Consider the following 23,724-nt stretch of genomic DNA (forward strand, 5'->3'; position numbering starts at 1 on the left):
ACACATTTCGCAGTAAGGAAACAGGCTCACGGGGTGGATGCTGACTGGAAGCAAGACCTCGGAGTCCCACATGCAGACGTCGGCGCATTTCATCTGCAAAGGGCAGATGGTAAACACTTTAGGCCTTGAGGGCCACACAGTCTATAAAAATGCTACAGCGCTGCCACCATGTCATGAAAGCAGTCATAGACAACACACGTACTGATGACATGGCTGTGTTCCCACGAAACTTCATTTCCAAAAACAGGTGATGGGCAGGTGTGGGCTGTGGGCGAGACACTACCGACTCCCGTACCGTGGTCGTGTAAACATGGGACCACCTCGACACAACTGAAACCTGAAACCAAGGCAGAACAGGGGTGCAGGACTAGCCCAGGTGCGTGACTGCTGGCCAGACCGGTGTCTCAGTCATGCACACGTGCAGAACGCTTCTACCCAGAGTCTCCTAAGTGGTGGGCACTGTGCCACCCAAGGAGGGGGTAGAAGTCAAATGAACTCAGGCCCACCTTTGAAGAGTTCACAGGTCATCATTCCAGGCTACACTGAATTGTTCATCAGCTCGTACAGCCTTCGGGACTCTGCTTGGGAAGTGTGTGCGCACACGTGTGTGCATGCCTTTCTGTGTGTGCGTGTGCGTGTGTAAGAGAGAGAAGCACACACCTGCCATTTAAATGTATAATGCAGACATGACCGCAGTTCTCTAAATCATAAAAAAGGCCTAATCCTCCCACCAGCAATAATAAGAGGTCACCGCAGCACAAAGTTATGTCACGTGACTTGCCTTCACCCACTTACTGACGCCAGATGGACAGAAGTTAAATACATGCTTTGCTGCATGTCCTTATCGTGACAAATCACTGAGAATCAGGTACTCTGCAGAAGGACCTGTCAGGGGATGAGAAACCACTCCGAATTTTCTCTAATTATCCATGCACAAATAGAATAAATGCTGTATCACAATTACGGAGGAAGCATCAGGGGACAATTCAATTTGTTTAAGTCATAGAGCAGAAAGAACCAACGTGGAAAATTGTGCAGCACTGCGGCAGCCTGGGCATAACCAGGAATCACCAAGGTCTCGGCACGCGATTCTGACCGGGAGCTCCCCAGGTCCGCCCTCCGAAAGCCAAGCGGAAAGCTGGGCATTTAGGTGACCCCACCTCAGTATGGCTGGGCTCGCTATGGAAGGACGACCGGGTCACCCTTGCCAAGCCTGCCCACTTAACTGAGGGCCACGCTTTCCACCTGGTCAGCTGGAAGGGCCAAAGTGCGAGGGGGGAGGGCGGGCACCATTGGTCTCTCACTGGCCTCTGTGGTTGTGCAAAGGGTCCTCATGGACCTTCTCTGGGAGGCGGCTGGCATCGCGCATCACAGGAAAGCAGGAAACAGCTCTGGGCAGCGAGATCAGACGCACCCAAGTTCTTAACCAGCCCAATGCACTGCTGTCTGGACCTCCTCCCTATCTGAACGCAAGGAAAATGGCAGCACTTCACTTTCTTCTGTTCTGGATTAATCAGTTTAGTGTCCCTCTGCACATCTGTTGTAACCCCCAAACATTTGAAAACATTCCAGCCAGCCCACTGAGGTCTGCCTCCCGGCCACTTGGCTTTTCCATTTTCCGGGAATGAGACGGAGGAGGGGAGCCGGTGGAATGACCTGGGCTCAGCTCAGCCAGTCCTTAGTTGGCAGCTGGCCCTGCCCCTCCCTCCCCTAATGGTGTCTGGGTAGCATTATCCATCTCTCCAAACTTCAGCTTCTTATTCTGTAAAAGCTAAGAACACCTGCCTCCCGACTGTCTTTTGGGGAGTGAATGGAATGCAGAAGACAGGTCTCTCAGTCCACGACGGTGTTTGCACTCAGTAAAAGTTACTTCCCTCCAACTCAACTTTGTTAACTTCCAAGGGCTACTGTGCAGGGAGGTTAAGGAAAGGAGCAGGCTTCCATCCCTTCAGAGATAGTTTCTTGCTTTATTATGTAGGCTGGTTTATTTCCAAGGATAGGAGGGGTTGAGGATTACAGAATGGAGACGCCGGACTTTGTACTCGTTTTCAGAGAAACGTACAGGGCAAGTTGGTTCAGTGTCATGGCCAAGGCTGTTGATGTGGGGCCAGGAAGCTGGGGTTCGACCCAACTCACGCTGGCCTAGCCTCTCTGAGCTGTATGTTCCCGTGTTAAAGAGAACGGTCCAAATGAGAGGAGGGACCTCAAGGCTCCTTTCTGCTCTAAAGACAAATTTTCAGAGATGTCTCAGAACATGGTCATTTCAGTCACTGCCTTAAAACACCCCCAAAAGGTTACAGGGGAGAAGTGACATGGCCCTCTCGACAGGTGACCCTCATAAATGTGTACAGTGATCCCACTGTTAGGTTCTTTTTTCTCCTCTGGATACTTCATCCATTCCACTACCTAACATGCTGGCGTTCGCCGCTGTCCTTTGGTTTTCTTCTTTTTCTGTTATCACTAATGACCTTTATATATTTGTGGTAATATGTTCGATTTGCAAAGTCCAAGTATAAGTTGTCATACTTTGTGACTTTGAAATGGAAGCACACCTCATATTCTCTCTAGCATCTTCATTTCGTGCACACAGCCATGGGAGCCTTCTCGATAGCTTATATTTATGTAACTTCGTAAATGCTATTTTAAGTTCTTGAAAAATAATAGCCTTTCCATCTTTAATGTGAAAAATGAAGCAAATATATTTCTAAGAGTGTAAAACACATTCCAAATTCTTGCTTTGGGCTTCATGTAGGTATCACACATCCTTGAAAATGTAATTTAAATAATCTTCCTGTGCAGAATGCCAAAATAGATTCCAAATACCTCCCGAGCCTTTTCAGTTGGTAGGTGAAGAAGGCCTCACCACCGAGCCACTAGGCTGTTCAGACACCCATGTGCAGATAAAATGAGCAACTCAAAGCATGACATGAACATTTATGGGCTTTATGGATTTGTGTCCCCGAATGGGAATTTTTTTTTTAAGGATGAAATGCAAGTTCTAGTTTTCAGATATTTTCTTAGATCCCATGCAGTTTCTGCCAAGCTCCGCAGAAATGTTTGTGTTATCGTTCTTACTGGATCGGTGGGCGCGTTCCAGTGAAATGAGTCTCTGGGCTGAGCACCTACAGAACTCATCTATTTTGAGCATCTCCAACATGCTGGCCATTCGGCATTGTCTTCATTAATGCTCAGAATAACAGTGGGAGGTAAGAATGATCTCCGGGAGGAAACTAAAGCTTGGTCATGCTAGTAACATTCCCCGAGGTCAAAAGGCTGCTGGGAAATGGTAAAGACAGACCCACATCCTGTCCTGTCAGGCACACGCATCCATTCTCCTCCTTCTCTGAAAATGGGAACCCTGGTCTGTCTGAATTAAAAAGCAGAATTAAAAATTTTAAAAAGCAGAATTAAAAAACAATTAAAAAGCAGGCACTTTTGTTGCTACTGCAAATCTGGGTCCTTCCTTCTACTGGAAGGGGCTGTGCGGCTCCTGCACCCCAGACCTGGTAAGGTCCATGCAAATTTATGTTCCGGAGAGAGCAACCTGCCAGTAGAGAAAGCAGAGACCACCACGCAAAGGGATTCCAGAAATAAAGCGTATTTTTAAGGATGCGTAACAAGACAGAAAAATCCCATCTGTGAGGTAATTTCAGAAAAATCGAGGTCATTGATCTTCAAGTATAGGGATCTGAGTGCCAAGCAGACAATCTATCCACGAGCAACCTTCCTGGGGCAACGACAGCAGGGCCTTCCCGTGCCCTCCGCACCGTGAGCGGCTCATCCAGGAACCACCCCCTGCCCATCTGGCTCTAACTGCCTCAAATGTATGTCCAAGTTCATGTGACCAACAAGTAGAAGGAAAGGTTTCCATGCGACATTAAATAAGCACATCTGAATTTGAAAGACTGAGTTCCTAGGTAAAGATAATCAAAAATGGGCATATTTTGACTAAAAATGGAGTAACAGTTTCTCTATGGATGTGTCACTGGTTACAGCAATTTGCTAGCTCCCCAGATAAAAGTCTCATCATTGAATTTTAGAAATGATGACACCCCAATTTAAAGATGTTACTGTCAGCTCCAAGAGCTCTGAAGGCTTAAAAGTCAGGCTTTTGAAACAAAGCACAAAAGCTTCACAAAGAGTAAGTTCTGATTTAAATGTGTTAACTGCTGTAACAAAGCACATCCAAAGAAAGGATAAATCCCAGAGAAAAGCCTGTGTGGCTGTTTACCACCAGACCCCTGGCTAAGGCACATTAATACTTTCAAACTAAAAACTCCGTGAGTTAGCCCGCCCATCACAGACAGTACTAGAGCTGGAGAGAAATGGCAACCCAGAAGAGAGGATTTGTTTCCACGCAGTGTACTCACATTCCTATTTTCATTCTAGTTTGGTAGCCACCAAAATGTATTATAATTAATTTCCAATAAATGATATAGCTTCAACTTGTATCTCTCCTTCAGGAAAAAACAAGTCAATCATGTCAGCCTAGACTGAGCCCTAAAAAGATGTTTTCCTTATTAATAATAGTTACTCCCGGGGCCCTCTGGGGTGAGGGACTTGTTTGTCATATTGGCATCATTTTGCAACTTAAGAATCTCTTTGACTTCAGAACGTATGAAGGAAAATGTAAGTCTTGCCTGTGTGTAACATAACCGGGCAGGACACACACAAAATAATAATTACTATACTCCCCGATTTTTATATATTACGATTTTATATTATGAAAATAAGATGGTACAACACTAAAGACAAAGTCCGGCCCTAATAATAGGGGCCATCTCTGTGTCCGTCTCGGCCCAAATCTGCATGTATTTCTGACAGTAATAATAAAGCATGTGCAGTAATAATAATAGATTCCGTTTTCGTCATCATGCACGGCTCTTATAATGGAATGTATGCAGGGGGAAGGGCAGGGCCTTAGGGAGCGGCAGAGACAACCAGAAGCAGTGCAGGGGTGAGGCAGAGGGCTCGGGGCGAGAGCAGGGGAGACCAGCTGAGTCCTCATGCTCTCAGGGGCTCCAGGCCACAGGCCTGGACTCTCCAGGAAGGGCCATGCCCTATACTAGCCACCCGTATTGTCTCCCTTTAATTCTTTGTAATGAAAACACACATTAAAAGCTTCCCTCACAGCCAGAGGCTCCCCAGAAGTAAAGTATCACCACATTTGGAGAGCTGCTAGGCCAATAAAAGTTAATTTGTCAACAGTGCCTAAAGAAAGCCACCAAGTTCATTATTAATAGGGTGTTTCGCAGTAAAACTCCTTCACCAGGGCTGCTACTGGGCTAAAGAAAGGAGGAGGGGGCTGTTTCAGGTGCAGACGAGGCCACTTATTTTAATAACTCAGTGTGGGAAGCAGAGGATAACTGACCTTTCCCACTTGTTTGGGGGAATTTAAGATGGGATCACGGTAATACTTTTAGCCAGATGTTCTCGGCGAGCTGATCCAGCTGGGAACATCACAAAACTGACCATCCCATTTTCCTTTTCAGAAGAGAAGCTCAGGGGATGGGAGCAGTTAACCCAAAGGACGCTCATACAGATTCTTCATTCATCAACCTATCCATCCATCCATCCGTCCATCCATGCGTCCGTCCGTCCGTCCGTCCGTCCGTCCATCCATCCATCCCTCCATCCATCCTTTCTCCCTTCCTTCCTTCAGTGCTCCTTCATTATTCCAAAAATATTTCCTGAGCACCCGCTACACATCAGGCCCCAATGTGGGCACTGAACGTTCACCAAGGAAGAGACAAAAACCTCTGCTCTGTCAGGGTGCTGACTTTCTAGTGGGGGTCACAGGCTAACAGCACAATAATAACCAACGTCCATGGCTTGTTCCATGGTGGTAAGTGTTGTGACGTGCAGCAGCGAGAGAAGGAGGGCACTAACTTTCTGTGCATCATGAACGAAACTGGATTTGTGACACATGCACGCCACAAGCGCTACTCTGCAGATAGCCCGGAACTGGGAATGCTGGTGTTGGGAAGATGGATGGAGATGGATACATGGGCACCAAGATGCACACAGTCACACGAGAGAAAGACACCTAATCACTTCATCAGGAACCACTGCGAAAGGGCCTGTAAGACAGCCACAAACAGGGTGTTGGGTGTTTGCCAGAGAACGTGCCGAGCTGCCAGTGAAGGGGCAGTGCAAGGATGCTGGGTTGGACACTCACTGAACGAGTCTCACAGAGAGCGTGCTGCTTTTCCAAGTCACACAATTCCACTCCCTTAACGTATAAGCAGTTCCTTCCTCTTGGAAACGTGTGTCCTCTAGACTGCCAGTGTCTTGAGGGCAAGGTCTGTGCTTTCACTCATCCAACCACTGCTGCCCAGCAAAGAGCCGTGCACAGAGCTGGTGCAGAGAAGCACTGGAGGAGCCGTGCACACGCCAGCACGGTGAAAGCCAGGTAGTGATTCTGGATAATGTAGAGCAAAGTCCTTTAGCACACTGAGTGTCCTAGGAGAACACTCAGCAGAAATCGCCAGGATTACGGAAAACTATCCTGATGTGTTTATAAGATCACACGGGATTTGCATGTCAAGCTCGTTATTCAAGGGTCAATGTCTCGCTTTCCTGGCTCTGAGAGAATGGCGCGTGTACGATTTTGAGAACTTTACCTTCTGGTGGAAAAAATTAAGTAAGGGTAAGATAAACGGGAAGCATGACCCACCTTAACCTATGAATGGCTGTGTTCTAAAACATCACTCCTAAGTAATTGGTTCGGGACTCAGACACTTTCCAGTAAGCCAGAATTATACATGGTGTTGGGGTTCCTGCTAGCCCTCAATTTTTTTTTCAGCTGCACTGAGACTCAGAGATGCTGTAAAACCTAACAGTCATGTCCATAGAGGGATATTCCTTCTAACACGGGCCTCCAAAAGTAGGTTTCCCTAAATGGAGTCCCGTAGGACAGCTATTTTACATAAGGGAGGTTTGGAGCAGGTGCTTTCCAAGTCAGGGGGATCCTGAGTGTATGCGGAAATGAAGTGTTTGATGTATTTCAATTTCAATGAGAGCCCTTTCCTCCAAAAAAGAAGTCCTAGACGAATGGAAGAAACCAGTAGTTAATGAGATTGGCCTTATTGCATGACCTAACATTTCCAGGCGAAAGAGAAAGAGAAGAGAGAAACCAGGGCCATGTAATAAACGACTATTGATTATAATTCTCGAAACAGAGATAATTCAGGAATTACAATATAGCAACTCGAATGCAGACACTCCTCTATTATATTCAGGGTGCTGAACAGAAAACATGGAGTGAGCCTTTTTCAAGTTTTATGTCAAGTAAGAGCTGCTAAATTCCACTGGAACAGAGGTGAAACCGACACTCAGATCAACTGAGACAGCATTACCTTTCCAGTGGTTTTTATTTTCCACCTGCTCTTTCATTCGTCATCCCATCCAGCCATAAACCTTTACTGCCACCTGTGCTGTGACTGGCACACCAGACACTGGCTGTGCCAACAAAGAAAACTACGCAGCATGCCCTGATAATACCGAGTGACAGGCATTCTGGGCGAGGAAAGTTACTGACCACAGGGCCTCTCAACAGCAGGAAACAGTACTATTCCCGTAGACTACCGAGAAGGCTTCAAAATGATCAACCCACTTAGACATCCCTAAGGCAGGGGAAAACGGGTGCCACAGAGACTTGGGGGTCACTGTTACTTTATGTCCTCAAAACACAACCTCAGTTAAAACTGCTCTGCTATGTCTGCCTGGGGATCCCAGGCCACTAGTGGGCACAGAATCGCTCAGCCTAACAGAGCAAACCAGCCACTGGATCAAAGACGCTCCTACCAGCGGCTGGGAAGCTGGTCATACTCTGCCGGTGAAAGCCAGCACCACCCTTATTGAGCAATCTGTGATTTTGGAGTTTCTTAGGGAAATCGGCCTCATACTCACTTAACAAACTTCACTTGGCTGTTACCCAAATCCTGCCATTTAACAGCTCAAGTGCACAAAATAGATAAATAGCTGTGTCTGCACGGATATGTGGGCAAAGTCCAAATTCACGTTAGCTACTGGACAGCTGATACATGAAATAACTACACTTCGAGGGCAAAAGCTGGTTAATCCCTAATGAGAAGGCAGACTTAGGAGCAAGCCAAATCCACAGCCACGGGGAGCCTGACCACAGAGGAGGGGGTCCCTGCAAACAGCTGACCTAGACTGTTTCTGAAACTTAATTCCTCCCAACAGTAGGAGCGGTGTTGCTTTAGGCCTCTAATTAGTGTCACTTTGAGACTAGTACGTGAAAAAGCCCCGTAAGATGCTGACCTAAGTGATGGCTCACGGATCGAATGGGGTACAAACCTGGGCTAACCTGCCGGAGAAAAACACGGTTTCTGGCACCCAGTGAGGACGCCGAAAGAACCAGAGATCAAAATTGAGAGAAAAAATTAAACAAGTGCGTAAGATTAGGACTGAGAGCAGAGCGCATGCTGTTTTCCTTTGTTTGCATCAACTGCCGTCTCTAGCTGTGGGCATAACACGTACCTCTGAGTTAATTCAACGCGACAGTCCCCACACTCTGTATAACTAGTGTTTCGAGGACCATAATGAAAGGAGACGCCGTAGTTTCAGCATCATCCCAGGTGTCACTAGCTTATGTGCTAGAAACTGTGAGCTTGCTGAAAATCACGTGCCATGGAAAAGGCCAGCCAGTGAGCAACGGGACCCCAGGCCCTGTACGACCAGGCAGAGCTGCCCACGGCCTACGGCGGGCTGCGTGCTCCACTGATGTGGGTCAAGAGGACAGTACTTCTGTGACATCTAAAACCAATCCCCCCAGGAATGCGAGGTGGGGACTATCAGTTGGAAATTCAACGACTTACAGAGAAAACAGGGTCCTGGGCCTGCAGCAGCAGGAACATCTCACAAAGTCAATCCAGTGACCCGATACTCGTCATTACTACTAAATACCATAGAATTAATTTCCACCTGCCAACCAGTCTTGTCTGAGATGCTTATAACTTTGTCGGACTCTGCTCCTGATAACACGCACAATAAGATAATACGTATATATATATATATATATATATATATATATATATTACCATTCCTGACCTTTTCAAACACTTTATTTATTTTTTTTGGGGGGGGGGCTCAGAGTCATTATTCATTGTGCCTCTCAGGCCCCTTCTTCAAGGTCTCAGATATACTGAGCGAACAGCTTGGATATGTATGGCCGGGAAAACAGCTTTGTGCGACCTTTCTATGGCATTTCTCAGCACCCTTCCTACCACCGAGGGCCTTGCTAGCTTAGATCTCCCTGTGACGCCTTCATGAAAAGGCTGACGCTGTCTGGCACTCCTGTCCCCGGCTTTGCAGTCCCTCCGTTGCAGGACGCAGCCGAGGTCTCGCTCAGGCTGAAGCTGGCAGTTGTCCTCCTTCTGTTATTGCCCCTATGGCTTTGTAGCCATACCTGCTACACCAGCTCTGCCGTGTGCCTTCCCTTCCTTGTTGCGGTTTTGGTCGTGGTGTTTTTTTAAGTTCTGCTCCTGACTGCTGCTTTCGCTGTCAGTCTGCAGGAGGAATAACTGAAAACTTGCCTCCTCAACAGCGTCCCAGTGTTGTGTTGGTTTTCTATGTACATACACAAATGTGAAGTTTTATATTCAGGAACTTTTGACAATGACAGCTGAAGCATTGGAGCAGATTACTGCAGAAGCCTAAGGGAACTAGAGGTACTAGCCGGTGGCCTGTATCATCAGCTACAGTGGTACAGGTGGCCTGCCTGCGAAGTCAAACTTGAGAATTCCAGGCCACTAAAGAAAGGAGGCCCAATGCTTCCTTCCAGTGGGGGAGCCCTGGTTAGAGTCCCACCTGTCTTCCATAAACATCACTCACATCGCTTTCTTTGAAGTAGAGCAAGGTCTTGTGAAGAAATCTGGTTCACTGCAAAACAGAAGTGGACATGACACTACAATTGGACGCTGCCAAAACTACATTGTCAAATTAGCTTGTCCAAAACCTTCTGCTTTAACAAATCGGGAATAACAACTCCTCCTCCAGGTGCTTTCACAAAGCCCATGCTCTTTACATCTCTATTCACTTCATAACTCATGTCTAATCTCCTTGGGGACTAATGAGTGTCCAAAAGGCATCAAGTGAGGAGAGGTTCAGGGTCTCAGAATCGGTCCTTGGGTTGGAGCTGTGATCCGAGGGAAGGGGGACAAGAAGGTCAGGAAACAAAAAAGAGGAGGCACTGAAAAGGCAGCTCTTAAACTCCCGGCACTGTCCTTGGTGCTGAATGTTAGTTTTTCAAATTAGAGACATTGCTGAAGCCAGAAAATACTGGCAAACGGCAGCTAACTGCCACAGGACAATAAATAGTGAGTGCTACAAAGATCAGTGCATTAAAAATCCATATTTACAATGAGCATGCTTATTACTGGGGTTCAAGGGGGTTCCTAATGGGAAAAAAGCGAGGACCAGAGCTTTTCACAATTTATACTTTTCATTTGCTTTTTGCACTTGGCTGGAATTTTTTTATTAGATGTGTCTGCTACTGATCTTCAGCATGAAAACACAAAGACTGTGTTATTTGGCCAAATTAATATTAACCAAGCACCCAGGGTGTACCAGGCCTTCTGACAGGCAGAGGATTATAAACCTATATAAGGTAATAAAAGTTCCTCAAAACAAAAGGGAAAAGGGATTTACTTACCCGTGTAGCAAGTAACTTGCAAGACAAAAAAAAAAATTTGTGTTTTGATAAAGACGTTCTTCCACTACAGTTTTCATATCAATAACCCAAGCTCTGTCTTCTCCAAACTCGTAATCACTGAGATCGCTAGCCCCACTGTCACTGGAGAAATATCTGCTCCAGAGTTCAAGGTTTTTGCTCAGCTTCGTGAAAATGGTAATCTAGAAAGATAATCATTCCTAGTACTGGTTTTATGGCTTGTTTTCAAGGGAGAAGGAAAAAACCTGGGAAATTCCGTAGCAGCACTGCGTGTTCCTTCCCTATGGTGCAGAAAGAACTTATCTGTTGCATCTGTATTTGGAGAACACATCCATTCAGATGCTGCAACACAATTATTAACGTGACCATAAAATTATCAGCAAAGCCAAACCCTACAGCTTGGAAGTTCCAAGGATAATTAGATGGTTTATCAAAGCAATAAGCACAATGTATTACAAAGTTTCAGCCCTCTTTTTAAAACACCCTCATGCCTAATAAAATTTCAGCAAGAATACCTTGATTGACGTTAGCTGCTAAAGCAGCCTACGACCTAACCACATGACATACGGACAGCACTTTAAAATGTAACCACAGATCAATTTCTCATTGACCTCCATTTCTATAAACTACCTCTATGGACTCTAAACACGTGAATCCTTTAAACAAAAGAAAGGTCCTAAACAAAACCTGAGAAACAGACTGAAGGGTTTACGCCAAGAGAAGTTCATGGCAATGAGGTCCTAGAAATACTTCTCAGACCTGGTAGAAATATGACCGACCAACAAATTTTCTTTTAAATTAGCTAACTTAAGAGTGACCTCAGATACATCTCCATATAAAGTAGACATGACGACTCATTTGCTTCTTACCAACAAACATCAGGCAAACCCTGCTACGGTGTTTCCCCCAAAATAAGACCTAGGCAGACCATCAGCTCTAATGCATCTTTTAGAGCAAAAATTAATATAAGACCTGCTCTTATTTTACTATAATATTTTAAAGATAGGGAATAGTATAATATCATATCATATCATATAATTAATATAATAACACCATGTCTTCTATTAATTTTTGCTCATAAAGACGCATTAGAGCTGATGGTCCGGCTAGGTCTTATTTTCAGGGAAACGGTGTATCTCAGGACTGAGTAAGGTAGGCTGGGTTGTAAATAAGTGAGAGGAAGGAAATTGAGTGAAAGTGGAACTAGGGCAGGAAGGGGTGGAGAGTAAATTCAAGAGGAAGTGTTTTCCATGTCATTCTGTCAACCATCTATAAGAAAAAGTCTACAGTGGTTTCCCTTTAACTTTAAATCATGGCCAAAGAGCTTCCTATTGTACATGATCTCCACTCCATCCACTCCCATTTGCGCCATCTATTCTAGCCACACCGGCCTTTTTTTCTGTCCTGCAAACATGGCAACGCCATCCCCACTGCAGGAAGCTTACAAGTGATGGTCCTTCTGCTTGCAACACTCATCCAAACAACTAACTTCATTTTCTGTTATCATCCAGGTTGTATTTCAAATGATGTGCCCTCAGTGTGCTAGTCAGAGGCCTCCCTTTACAACACTTTCCTAACACACAGTAGTATCAAAAATGATCCGTCCGTCCGTCTGTCCATCCATGTATTTACATGAAGCTTGTCTGCCTCTCCCACTCTATAGTAAGATTTGTGAGGGCAAGGATTCTGTTTTGTTCAAAAATGTCTCCTCAGTAGCCAGAATAATACCTGACCCCAAGAAGGCACTTAATAACTGTTTGCTTACCAACTATAATGGGGGGGGGGGGGAAGGTGTGCTTTTTACAAGGTGGTAAGAATAGTCATTTCAGAAAGGGCTTTAAAACAGCAATGTCTAGCTGAAGAACCCCAAGGTCCTGGAAGAGGATCCTCTTGTGCCTTTCAGGTGCCTTTCAGGAGCCTTTGTGTGTCATTGCTGGATTCACTGACTGTCCCAGGCTGGCAATTACATGTACTGCAAAACACCAGTCCCAAGGTCCAAGCAGGGCGTGGTACAGCATCAGAAGCTAGGGTCTCAGCATAATGACATCCCAGACCCGACGTGTTCCTGTGCCCTCCTCTGTAAGATGAGGATGGCATAATTCAATGAGGACTCAAGGCTCCAATGTAAGTGAGACACTTGGGAATCCCACAATATTGGGAGGAAATAAGTCAGTCAATGCATCCAGAAAAAAGGGGTGTTGGTGCCAATAGGCTTAATAGAGATTTGTCCCAAGGTCTGGGGCAGGAAGGTTCTCTGTGCCCCCAGATAAGGGTGAAGAAATGCCCCCCCCCGATTTTGCCCATTGGTTTTTACAAGCCTAAGCGTTGCAGTGCGACTAGCACATAGACAACTAACACATCCCCCCACCCGCCTGCGACTGGTGGTGAGTACACGCTGGCGCAGTACAGCAGTGGCACAATCCCTGTGTGCGACCCAACCCAACAGATTGACAACACATTCCGCATACATAGGACATGTCATCACCAGGACATGGGCTCATGTATTGTCCAAAATGACCTTGGTCGGAAATGAGCTTAGGACCAAGCAGGACGGAGCAAGGCATTTGGGGAGGTTCAGGAGGAATGCACACTTGGGGCTTGTCCTGAAGAGGGAAGGGCTGGGAAGGAAAGTCTTTGCATCTGATTAAGAAAAAGTGGAAGGGTGTAACACACAGGCTCCTCATTGTTCCTCTCCTGAGAAGGCCAAGAGGAGAGAGAGGAAGAGGCCAAGTGTGAGTCCCAAAGGTGCCCCATACGGGAAGTAATGGTGGACCAAGGTCAACACAAATGCAACCACACTCGTATGATTCCAATTCTAGCCCAACTAGAATGGGTCACAGGCAGTAACAGGGAAACTTTGGGGCACAATGTGCTCACTTGATAAAATGCACAGAACTCAAAGGTCGAGCCCCGTTTACCAAAGCTCACTGAGACAACATGGCATGGAGTGGAAAATCCTTTGTCAAATGTTTATGTAACACAAAATATAATGAGGAAAACAAAAGTTATTTTCAATTCAAAACCCATGATGCATACAAGAGAAGTTTGCATAGTGAGCGTGACAAAATACTGAAGATCTTTGTTGACAGAAAACCTTGTGTTCACACTATTAATATGTTGAGTGACTCCAAAATGTAAATGTGCCCCCTAAGTGTGTATAAACCAAGTCAGACGGAAGCTTTTCTTCTGCCACAAATTTAAGATTCTGGTTATCACGTTTGTCCTTGGGTACCAAGTAATATTCATAACAAAATACAACTGCATGTTAAAAAATATCGGAGAGGAAAGGGTAACCAAAGGGATTAGAAGAACCTGTGTGGAAGCACCCTAATACTAGTTTCTTGGGGTGACTGTGCTGAGAGATATTCAAGTCCTGCTCAAGAAAATCCTGATCATCAAACTTTTAAGTTTACAGCAACTTCCACAATATACTCCATGATTTTGGCAAGAGGAGAGTTAGCTCTGCGCCCCCCCCCATCTCCCAGAGCCCCCTGCCCCAAATCCCTGGCCTCCCAGGGACGCAGATCTCCTCAGGGAACAGAGCCAGAGAAAGCACATCAGGAGGCATGGCGGTGGCAGCATAATACTCTACAGATTGTTCCCTGTGAAGATCCAGAGTCAATATTCTGGAATTTACAGGCCAAGAGGCAAAATCAAGGCTATCATGTAGATATTTATACTAAAATTTGCACAATTTTTTTAAATCAAAATTTAAAACTTTACATAGGGACACTGAAATTTGAATTTCATTACTTTCCATGTGTTCCAACTATAATTATCCTATTTTTTTCAACCACTTAAAAATGTAAAATCCAGTCTTTCCTTGCTGGACAAATCAGGCGCAGGGTGGGATTTGGCCTGAGGGCCGTAGTTTGCAGACCACTACTCTAGGAACACGAGAGGTTGTGGGGCAAAAACAGGCTATCAAGTCAGTATATCTGGGGTTGGTTTTCCCTCAAAGTTTCTTTAAAACACCATAAATATAAAGTTGCACTGAAACATCCCAAATTCCCTCTGCTTATAATGAAATCCGATTACTTACTTCATCCAGTAGCTTATGCTCACATTCTAAATTTAATTTCAGTATCATCTTAGCGTGCGGTAGATGTTGCCCTGGTTGTCTAAATGCAGAGTCAGGAACAAATTTGGAAACACACATTCATCAATTTCCATTACTATGACGAGCACTGGCATTGGGAAAGCAACTGATGTGAGGTGTCTGCTCTAGAAAAGCCAGCGACCACCAGCCACCACTTGTAATACTCTCCTGTTCTTATCTTGTAGGCTTTCATATCGGACTGGGCAAGACACAGCTAATTGTGACACATGCAGGAACAGTGCATGTATTATCTATAGGTATGTCAACGTTCTCCTCTTCCCACTTTTTCATTATGAGTGACAAATGATGTTTACCCACCAATGAAGGATCGTTGGGGGCCATGCTGGGATGACTATACCAGAGAGAAAGTAAAGGGCGTTACTTGGCCACAATTCGAAGCTCCTTCTAAATACCTGACCCCAGGTGTACGATCACGGGAGAGGGAGAGCATGAACTCATTTATCTGGCGAGTGTATCTTAGTGGTTTCAAAAATTGGTGTGAGTTTGATGGCGCGCTCCCTCGGAATCGATAGCCCTGAGTGCTACTGTACAGTGTGTTCCAGAAAAGCTGTGAAATATAAGCCCCTTGGATGGTATATATCAAAGGCAAGGAAACCAGTGTGGATGTGCTAGGAATACCACGGAAGAACCCAGGCTGCTATCTGGGGTGTCACAAGGACTGTGTGTCCCCTGGGGCGTAATCCCCTGCCTAGAGCCCCTCCAGCTGATCTTCATGGGTTTTCTTCTGAAGTAAGTTTAGATTCCTTACATCAACAGTAACAGAGCAGAAACTTTCACCAGGCAAAGCCATGTTAGCCTTTTGGCACTAATTTAGGATTTGAAAACATGGTCAGAACCTTCAGAGGTCACTGTCTTTTTTTGTTTGTTTTTTTCTGGAAATATAATTTTCCCACACAAAATAGGAAAGCAATAAGGGATGTTATAATTTAGTTCATTTTTAAAAGGTAAGCAGGAAGAACAATTTTCGTTAATTTGCCAAATTATCAAAAACAATTCTAACTGCATAGTTATATACCTAAAAATGTGTAAAGAACCCCCCCCCCAAATACACCTTCCAAAAAGATCTTCAAAGTTACCATCTTCTCAGTAAGAAGGTCGACACAGGGAGAGGGTACTGATGTCTTCAATAGAGCAAAAAGCTTCAATCCACACAATCTTGGACCCATCACACATCTCTAATCAAGAAAGAAATCTAAGACAGGGCCCCAGGTTCTTTAAAAGCACAGTTGGGTTATCTGGTGACCTTGTCTGGAAGCAGGTAGAAAAAAACCACAGGGCAGATGTGAGCACCAGATGTCACACTGGCACATTCCTTACTGCAGAAAGTCTCAACAGAGGCTGATTCTGCCTCCTAGAAGACATCTGGCAAGATCTGGAGGGAGGCCTCTCAGCTGTCACAACTGGGGAGGTGCCATTGGCATCTAGTGGATGGAGGCCCGGGACACTGCTAACACCGTATAATGCACAGGACGGCCCCCACAACAGAGGCACGTGGTTCAAAATGGCCATAGAGCCAAGGCTGAGAAAGCCTGCCTCGCTGGACCCGTCTCCAGGTGAAGGTCTAGTAAGAGTCCAGGCAAAATGCAAAGGGCTCCAGGCAGCCCTTGGCCCAGCACACCCGGCCCTCGGATGGTTCTGTTAACAAAGAGGCAGTGACAAGCCAGCACCCAGCAAGGGTTGTGTGTCAAGACCTCCCACCAACTGCACATTATTTCCTCAGATATAGCAACTTACCAGAGCACTCTGGTTAGTGAGAGTTTTTTCACTATATTCATATCGTGGAAGCGGATTTTGAATCACCAGTGAAGAGATGTAACACTGTCAGAAAACCCACTTCCTAACATCAGGCCACTAGGAAAAGAAAGGAAGAGTGTAGAGCACCGGCCATATACCCTCCGGGTTCAGCTTTCAGTGTTCTGGGAGCTAAAGTTCATCCAGCCTTCGAATGCAACAAAGCAGAAGTGAGCAAAGGTTTCCGGAAAGGGTTCAGAGAAACTTGATGAGCATAAACCCATTTAATATTTGGTGGGTGATTGAGAAAAGAGTTCATTAGGACACTCTCCAATGTGACTGAAGTAATTTAAATAAATTTGGCTCGAGATCCAGAAGTAACTCACATTAAAAGTGATATTAAAAGTGATTTAACAAGACTGAGGAAGACAGGCACTTGTCTTTTTCAGGAATTATATTGAGTGGTTGCTATTCAGAACTGGCTCAACCCGCCTTCTGCATGAATCCCGTACACCAGCCATTGGCCGGCTTTTCAAAAGAACTGTGTGTCCACCAGCACAGGAATTTGCCAAAAGTTGGCAGAGATTCACCAGGTGGAGGGATCGAGCCATTGTGATGGTGTAGATTGACATGGTGCGTTATCTCTAGGCACTGAGCAGAGACGAGGCCCTGTACGGCCTTGCCGACCCTGCCGTCAGCCCTCCTAAGGAGCCAGGTGTCCTAGCAGAGGTGGTGCGAGACCAAAAGTGCAATTTTGAAGCTCTCTTTCAGAAAAGTATTTTAAGAGCTCTCCCGCCACAGTTATAGTAAAAGCACCCCAAACTCCTGCGGTGACCAGAAGTGACTCTGCAGGGCTTAGCGGGAATATTTCAGCGGGACCCGTCTCTCCTCGTGAGGTCAGTCATCCAACTACTGTTGTTTCCCCGAAAATAAGACCTAGCCGGACAGTCAGCTCTAATACATCTTTTGGAGCAAAATTTAATACCAGACCCGGTATTTATATTATATTATATTATATTATATTATATTATATTATATTATATTATATTATATTATAATATCTGGTATTATATTATACCTGGTCTTATTTTATCTTATCTTATACATGGTCTTAAATTATATTAATGTAAGACCGGGTCTTATATTAATTTTTGCTCCAAAAGGCACATTAGAGCTGATTGTCCAGCTGGGTCTTATTTTAGGGGAAACACTGTACTAACTCAGACAAAGAGCTCACCAAACTCCGTGTCCCAATTTTCATATCACAGTATGTTGGAAATCACTAAAAATTAAGTTAGTAACTTGGCAATGTTATATGTCAATACCAAAAAGTAACACTCTCACATTGGTTACTGACATTGGGCAGGAGTTTCCTGAGCTCCTGAGAAGGTAAGATGAGTGACAGCTCACTTCTGCTCAACTAACTGAAAACCAGTCAAAGGGGAATCCTACCCTGACACGTGTTACTGTAATCTGACTCATCTCCATGGAGATCTCACCATTTACCTGATTTAAAGTCACGCCAGTTCTGAGGTGAGGCCCACTGTCTCCTGTAAATGTGGGGGCCTGCCCTGGAGTTCCAAGTCACCCTCCGTGAACACACCCGTTTTCCTTTGATCTGAACAAGGCCTTGTGATGTGTCCTGACTTCAGAATCCTTCTGGAGGCTTCCTTGCCTCTGTGTTTGTCACACTCAGGAATGTGTGGCCTCTACCCTTCCTCTTGCCTCAGTTATACTGCGTTGGCTTATGTCACATTCAGATAAGTCCAATCACTCCACCGATGAGTACAATAGTCACAAGGACCCAAACACAACACTGAGCATGCAGCTAGAGAGTAAGAAGAGGGACATGGGTCCGCGGAGGAGCCCGTCCACTGGGGCCGTGGGTGGCCCTCAGTCATGCCACGGTGGGGACGGGGGCTCATACCGCATGTAGGTTAAGGAGACTGTCATAATCCTGTGCCAACACCAGACTGATGTAAGGGGATAAAGGGAAACTGGCATCTACATGAGTGTCCTCAGGGCTGGCAACTGTTCCTACACTGAGACAGGTAACTCCCCTCAGGGTTCCCTTTGGCCAAACAGAAAGGCGAGCAAGTGGGAATTCAGCCGGGTGATGTCTGAGCTTCCTGTCAGCCCTGTGACTCAATCTTCAAATGCCAAGTGCTTCGTGAAGAACAGAGGTTTCTTTGGTGGAAAAGCATTCAGAACTCAGTAGGCCCTGGACAGAAGTCGCCTGTTTGGGTTACCGTGCAGCAGGGCACGGGGGCACTCACAGCATCTCAGGACAGACCCAGTGAGCCAGAGAGTGTCCACATTTCAAAGGCTTTATGACGTAAGTCTGTTTCTTCTTATCGAGGAAACCTGCATACTAGCCTCCTTCACTTCCTGCACACAGCTCTATACGGAGAGGATCTCCTTAGAAAGGGTGAGCTGAGCTCCAGGGCGGGAACTTCCCAGCCTGGCCCTGGCACCAGGGCCTGCATCCGAGGCTCGGGAATGCTCCTATGAGTCCTGGTACCACCATCTCTGCCACTCTTCTTGGTCTTCCCTATGGGACGACTGTGGCACCTCAGCATTGATTAGATTTACTTTCAAAATAAAGAAATTTTAAAATGCCAAAGGACTATGGTTGTCCCGGAGACGGAGAACACAAGGGGGTCAGAGGTGCCATGTCCACGTCGCAATTTGTCACACCTGTTTGCTGGCTGTTGCCCAGAGAGCCCTGCAGGTCAACGCGTTTGACTCCGCCTATCTTGCATTTATACACTGCTTTGCACTCAAAACCCAATTACCCTCTCCGAGTGGCATAAAAATCCATCACATTTCCAGTAACACTTGGTGTAGGGAGATGCAAAGGGTGTCATGTTCAAGACCAGCTGCCCAAGGTTTTGTCAACACAGTCCTGTAATAAATGTGTACCTCTGCATGGGGGGCGGTACCTATTTCTCTGTGGAAAAAAAAAAGTCCCTCCTGGAAATATGCAGGGTTTGGGGGAATGGGGAAAATCATTAAAAGGATAAAAGGTCTTGAAGCAGTTTCAGGGGGAAGGGCTGCCACCAGTACCACATGCAAAACACCTGCCAGCCAGCGCCTGCTGCTGGGACACTGGGTGCTCTGAGGTTCCGGCTGAGCCTCCATCCCTGCTGGGTGGGGTGTCCATTAATACCCTCAGGCATGCAGGGTGGCACGAAGGGAGCAGGGAGGTCCCTTCCCACAATGATGAAAGGGATGGGTGTGAGAGCATCATCAGAAAATAAACATGGAGGTAAAGGTGTGGACAGTGGAAGGCGCTTCTCAACAGGAGAGCGTCCTTCCATGTGCTGGCAAATGGATGCATGCAGAGCCAGAGGACCATTCTCGGGCAGGGAACGGACTGCCCTCTCACTCGGCACCAAATCCCCGAGCGTCACAGTGGTATTTTCTGGAGCTGGGAATTCTGAGGTGGTTGACATAATTAAATGTTTGGATCCCTTTGGCTGGGATCCAGCCCACTTGTGGCATTCTCATTCAAGACCATCGCAGCAGGGAGAAAGATTAAAGGAGAGGCAAGTTAGTTTTCCGTAGCAAAACTTTTCTGGATTATCATCCATATTGCCTGTCAAAATATGCTACAATTATTTCAGAAAATATGTTAAGGATAAATTGCTAATATAATCTTTGCTCATAAACCCTTGAAATCTTTTGTACCCAGACTATCTTGGTAACTCTCTTGTCAGATTAATCTGATGAGTCATGCTACTGATGAGTCACCTTTTGTTCAGATTTTTGTTTCAGAAAGGAACAATGAGGCATATCATTGGCAAAACCTTCATTTCCCTCCTTTACTAAAGTGGTTAATTTGTAAAATAATACCACACAAAATGGCTTGAATTCAAATTTGTAAATTTTTATGAGAATGGCATGTGGTAGCTTCCATTCAAAAGGGAATGAAAGCAAGATTTAATAGATAATAATAATGCTGATTCACATTAATTACATAGAATCTTTACCAGAATTTGAAATTTCCCTGTAAAGTGTTAGAATTCTTACCACCAGTTACAAGACCCAAAGCAAGTGTACCCTCCAGGAGGACCCTGCCCAGGCCTGCTTCATTTCTGTATCACACAGGCCACCACACAGCTGGCCTCGAGTGACACTAATAATTACGGAGTTGGTCAGTGAGTAGACTCGGAACCTGAATGGATGGGAATGCTGTGGTCTGCCGATCACTTTATTTCAAATGAGAGAGAGAGAAAGAGAGAGAGAGAACGTGCTTCTGGAATGCCCTGTTGTCTGTGCCATACGTTCATCATTTGACATGATCCATCGATGGTCAAGCATAGGCAGGATTCCAAACAACCATTCTGATAAAATACCCGACCCCTTTCCATTTGATGCTTATTTGCATTTCTTCAGCAAGCATTTGTCATGGGATTCCTAGGAGTCCACAGGCCTGGCATCAAACACTGGGAGGAATTTGTAATCTGGCTGAAGAAACCCCCCCACACACCCCCTACCATAAGACCCTTTCCGCAGAGCTCTGATAAAAGGGAGCCTCCTACTGAAGGTGTGGGCCACAGGCTCAATGACAAAGACGGAAGAGGAGCTGAAGGGTGCTGGGAGGCTGGACCTGGGGGACAGCTTCCTGGGAGGAGACAGGAACATGGTGAGGGCCATATGCTGGGGACCGCTTAGATGTGTTCTATAGAGACCCACTCCAGGAGTAGAGAGTAAGGGACAACTGGCAGGAACTTGGGTGACAAGCAGCCAAGCGTCCCCAAGGATGGGAGGGGGTACCTCGCTGCAAGTGTGCAGCATCTTCACAGCAGCCGACAAATTGCCAGTGCATCACAATCTTTGCTAACCAAGTAGGACGTTCCTCAATACTGCAAGGTCCTTTCCAAAATGATGAGAGGATTTCAAAAAAGATGAGTAAGATGCCCTAAGATTATGAGATTGAACGAGGAAGTCGCCAAATTAATGGGTTGCATTTTCTCAAATCATCCTTGGTAATTCATCGCATAATCAATAAGAGCACAAAATAGAAGGTTGGAAGATGCCTGAGCAAAGTGTGTGGAAATCTCACTGAATCCCGTGGTGAGGGTGGCGCACACTTCCCACAGCCGCCAGAACAGGGAGCCTCCCACGCACGTGATGAAGCCCTACTGTTACGAGTGGTCACTGAATTTGTATGCAGAGATGGTGCCAATTCCAGCCTGTCCAAGCCCACGTGGAGAGGACTCACTGCAGCGTTTGTCATTTAGTGATTATCTCTTAGTGGAACTGCCCTTTCCAGTCCTGCTTCAATTACCACCACTTGTGCATATTAAGTTCCTTAACACCATGAGCTGCTGTGGAGGAAATTAGCCTTTTCTCTAATACTTAGCGCTCTGTTTTTAAGTATTTACAATAAGTGCTTGGGTGGGAGGAAGATGACAGGAAGTGTTTCCTGGATAATACCTTAGGCGAGGTTATTCTGGTGTAAGGAAATATTTTTTTTTCTTTTTTAATAGAGTAAATTAAGTTAGAAAAAAAAGAATAAATGAATGGACCTCAAAATTCTCCTTGAAAATTCCCAAAGCCAATAATTCAAGTTTTTTTTCTATTGTATTAAAATTCTAAAAATATAGTATTTCTTTTTCCCCCTATGCAAGGATTTAGGTTTTAGTCAACTTCACTAATCTTTGGTAACCTTGATTTTAGTATGTAATCCCGATACCTATTAAATGTTATTAAACTGATTACAGCTGTAAAACTGACCAGCGATTACTCAGGTCAACCTAGTCTTTGTAAAGCTTTCATCAGAGAAGGGCTAATTATACTGATAACCTTTTTTCCTTTTACGACCCTCACCTTTGGTTATGCCCACAGGTAAAAGTTAAGGTGGCATTCACCAAGGTCCAAAGCAGCAGGAGGGGGTCACGCTGTCAACTGCATGAGGAAATCAATGTAGTTCATTTTTCAGATGAATATGGAGACTTTTCTACGAGCTAGATACAGGATCCAGTCCTTCCCACAATGCCCTGAGTTAGATCCTGTGAAATTCCCCGGGGATTAGGGTGACTAGAGCAGGTACTGTTTGCTAAGGCCACTCAGCTGACTCTTCGCCCCCATCAGTCATCTTGAAGGAACTCTTCTCATAGAAATGACATCCCTGCAGGTACAGTGGGAGGCCGGGTTTAGACTGGTCACTGCTGACACCCGAGGACACACACAAGAAGCTAATGGCCGTCTGGTCTGTGGGATGAGACACCACTGCTTTGTAGCAATGGGAGTGGTTCACTCCACTGCCGTCAGAATATGCAGGGGAGCTCTTTAGGGCATCTAGAACTCAGTTCTGAGCCGGAGCTCAGAAGGGGTGTGGGCTGCTTTGCACGTTAGCTCCAGCACTGGAACCCCAGGAAGTCATCTGCCTCTCTGGGCACAAGAGTGTCCATCTGCAAAATAAGGGCAGACGAGGTGCTGGCCCCGATCCAGGCCAAGCCCACTCTAGTCGCCTGACCTGGTGGCTGAACCCCTGGCACCTGTGGGATGTAACTACAGCCGATTTTGGACACTTGTGTGTTTTCTCCTTTTCACTTCACTCACAACACACTTCCTGGCCAAACATTAGAAGCCGTGTGCTCTCCAATGAGGGCAAGGTCAGCAGCATATTCCTAGGCTACATTTACTGATCAGGGACCCCTTCTAATTGTAGCGTATGATCTTTGTGGCTTGCGAAGAGTGTGGCATAAAATGTGCTTAATACACATAGAACACTCTTGTTAGTGACCTGGTCCCTTTCCTACTTAAGAAATTACCATGAGCAGAGGTTATAAATAGGGCTCGAATCTCTCTGATTCAACCTCACAATTTACGTGGTTCCCGATCCCCGTGCATATGACCGGCCCTCACACTCGGGTACTTAGACGTGACCTGGGGGCCACATGAGTATTTCTTTGCAGAGAAAGTCACAGATAAGACGGACCCTGAGAGTGGAGCTTTAGTGCAGCACAAAAGGAGTATGACTCCTCTGCAATACGGTCGGGAAACAGCCAGATGTAGTCGAAAGGTCATTGTCTAACTTTAACTTTGGACACTGCATAGTACACTTCATAGGTACGATACCAGACTCATGATGTTTTGTTTTGTTTTATAACTGTAATGATCATTTCCTTCTCATAGCATACCAGGAAAAGGGGACAGGTCTTATAGT

General features: G+C 45.7%; 2 protein-coding genes across 5 annotated transcripts in view; one reads left to right on the plus strand and one right to left on the minus strand.

The window, feature by feature from the left end:
- DOCK1 (dedicator of cytokinesis 1) overlaps positions 1–23,724 on the minus strand; it is a 453,094-nt gene that overhangs the window by 240,700 nt on the left and 188,670 nt on the right. The window lies entirely within an intron of this gene.
- The window catches only part of INSYN2A (inhibitory synaptic factor 2A), a 57,258-nt gene that overhangs the window by 23,644 nt on the left and 9,890 nt on the right, over positions 1–23,724 (plus strand). For 2 of the 3 annotated variants that reach the window (XM_081074114.1, XM_081074115.1), the window contains exon 3: positions 14,981–15,052. The exons of the other annotated variant lie outside the window; for it this stretch is intronic. In XM_081074114.1, the coding sequence (XP_080930240.1) occupies positions 14,981–15,052 (72 nt within the window). The remainder of the gene's footprint in view (positions 1–14,980; positions 15,053–23,724) is intronic. 3 annotated transcript variants of the gene reach the window in all.

This window comes from Rhinolophus hipposideros (assembly GCF_964194185.1).
Source record: "Rhinolophus hipposideros genome assembly, chromosome: 15".
NCBI lineage: Eukaryota > Metazoa > Chordata > Mammalia > Chiroptera > Rhinolophidae > Rhinolophus > Rhinolophus hipposideros.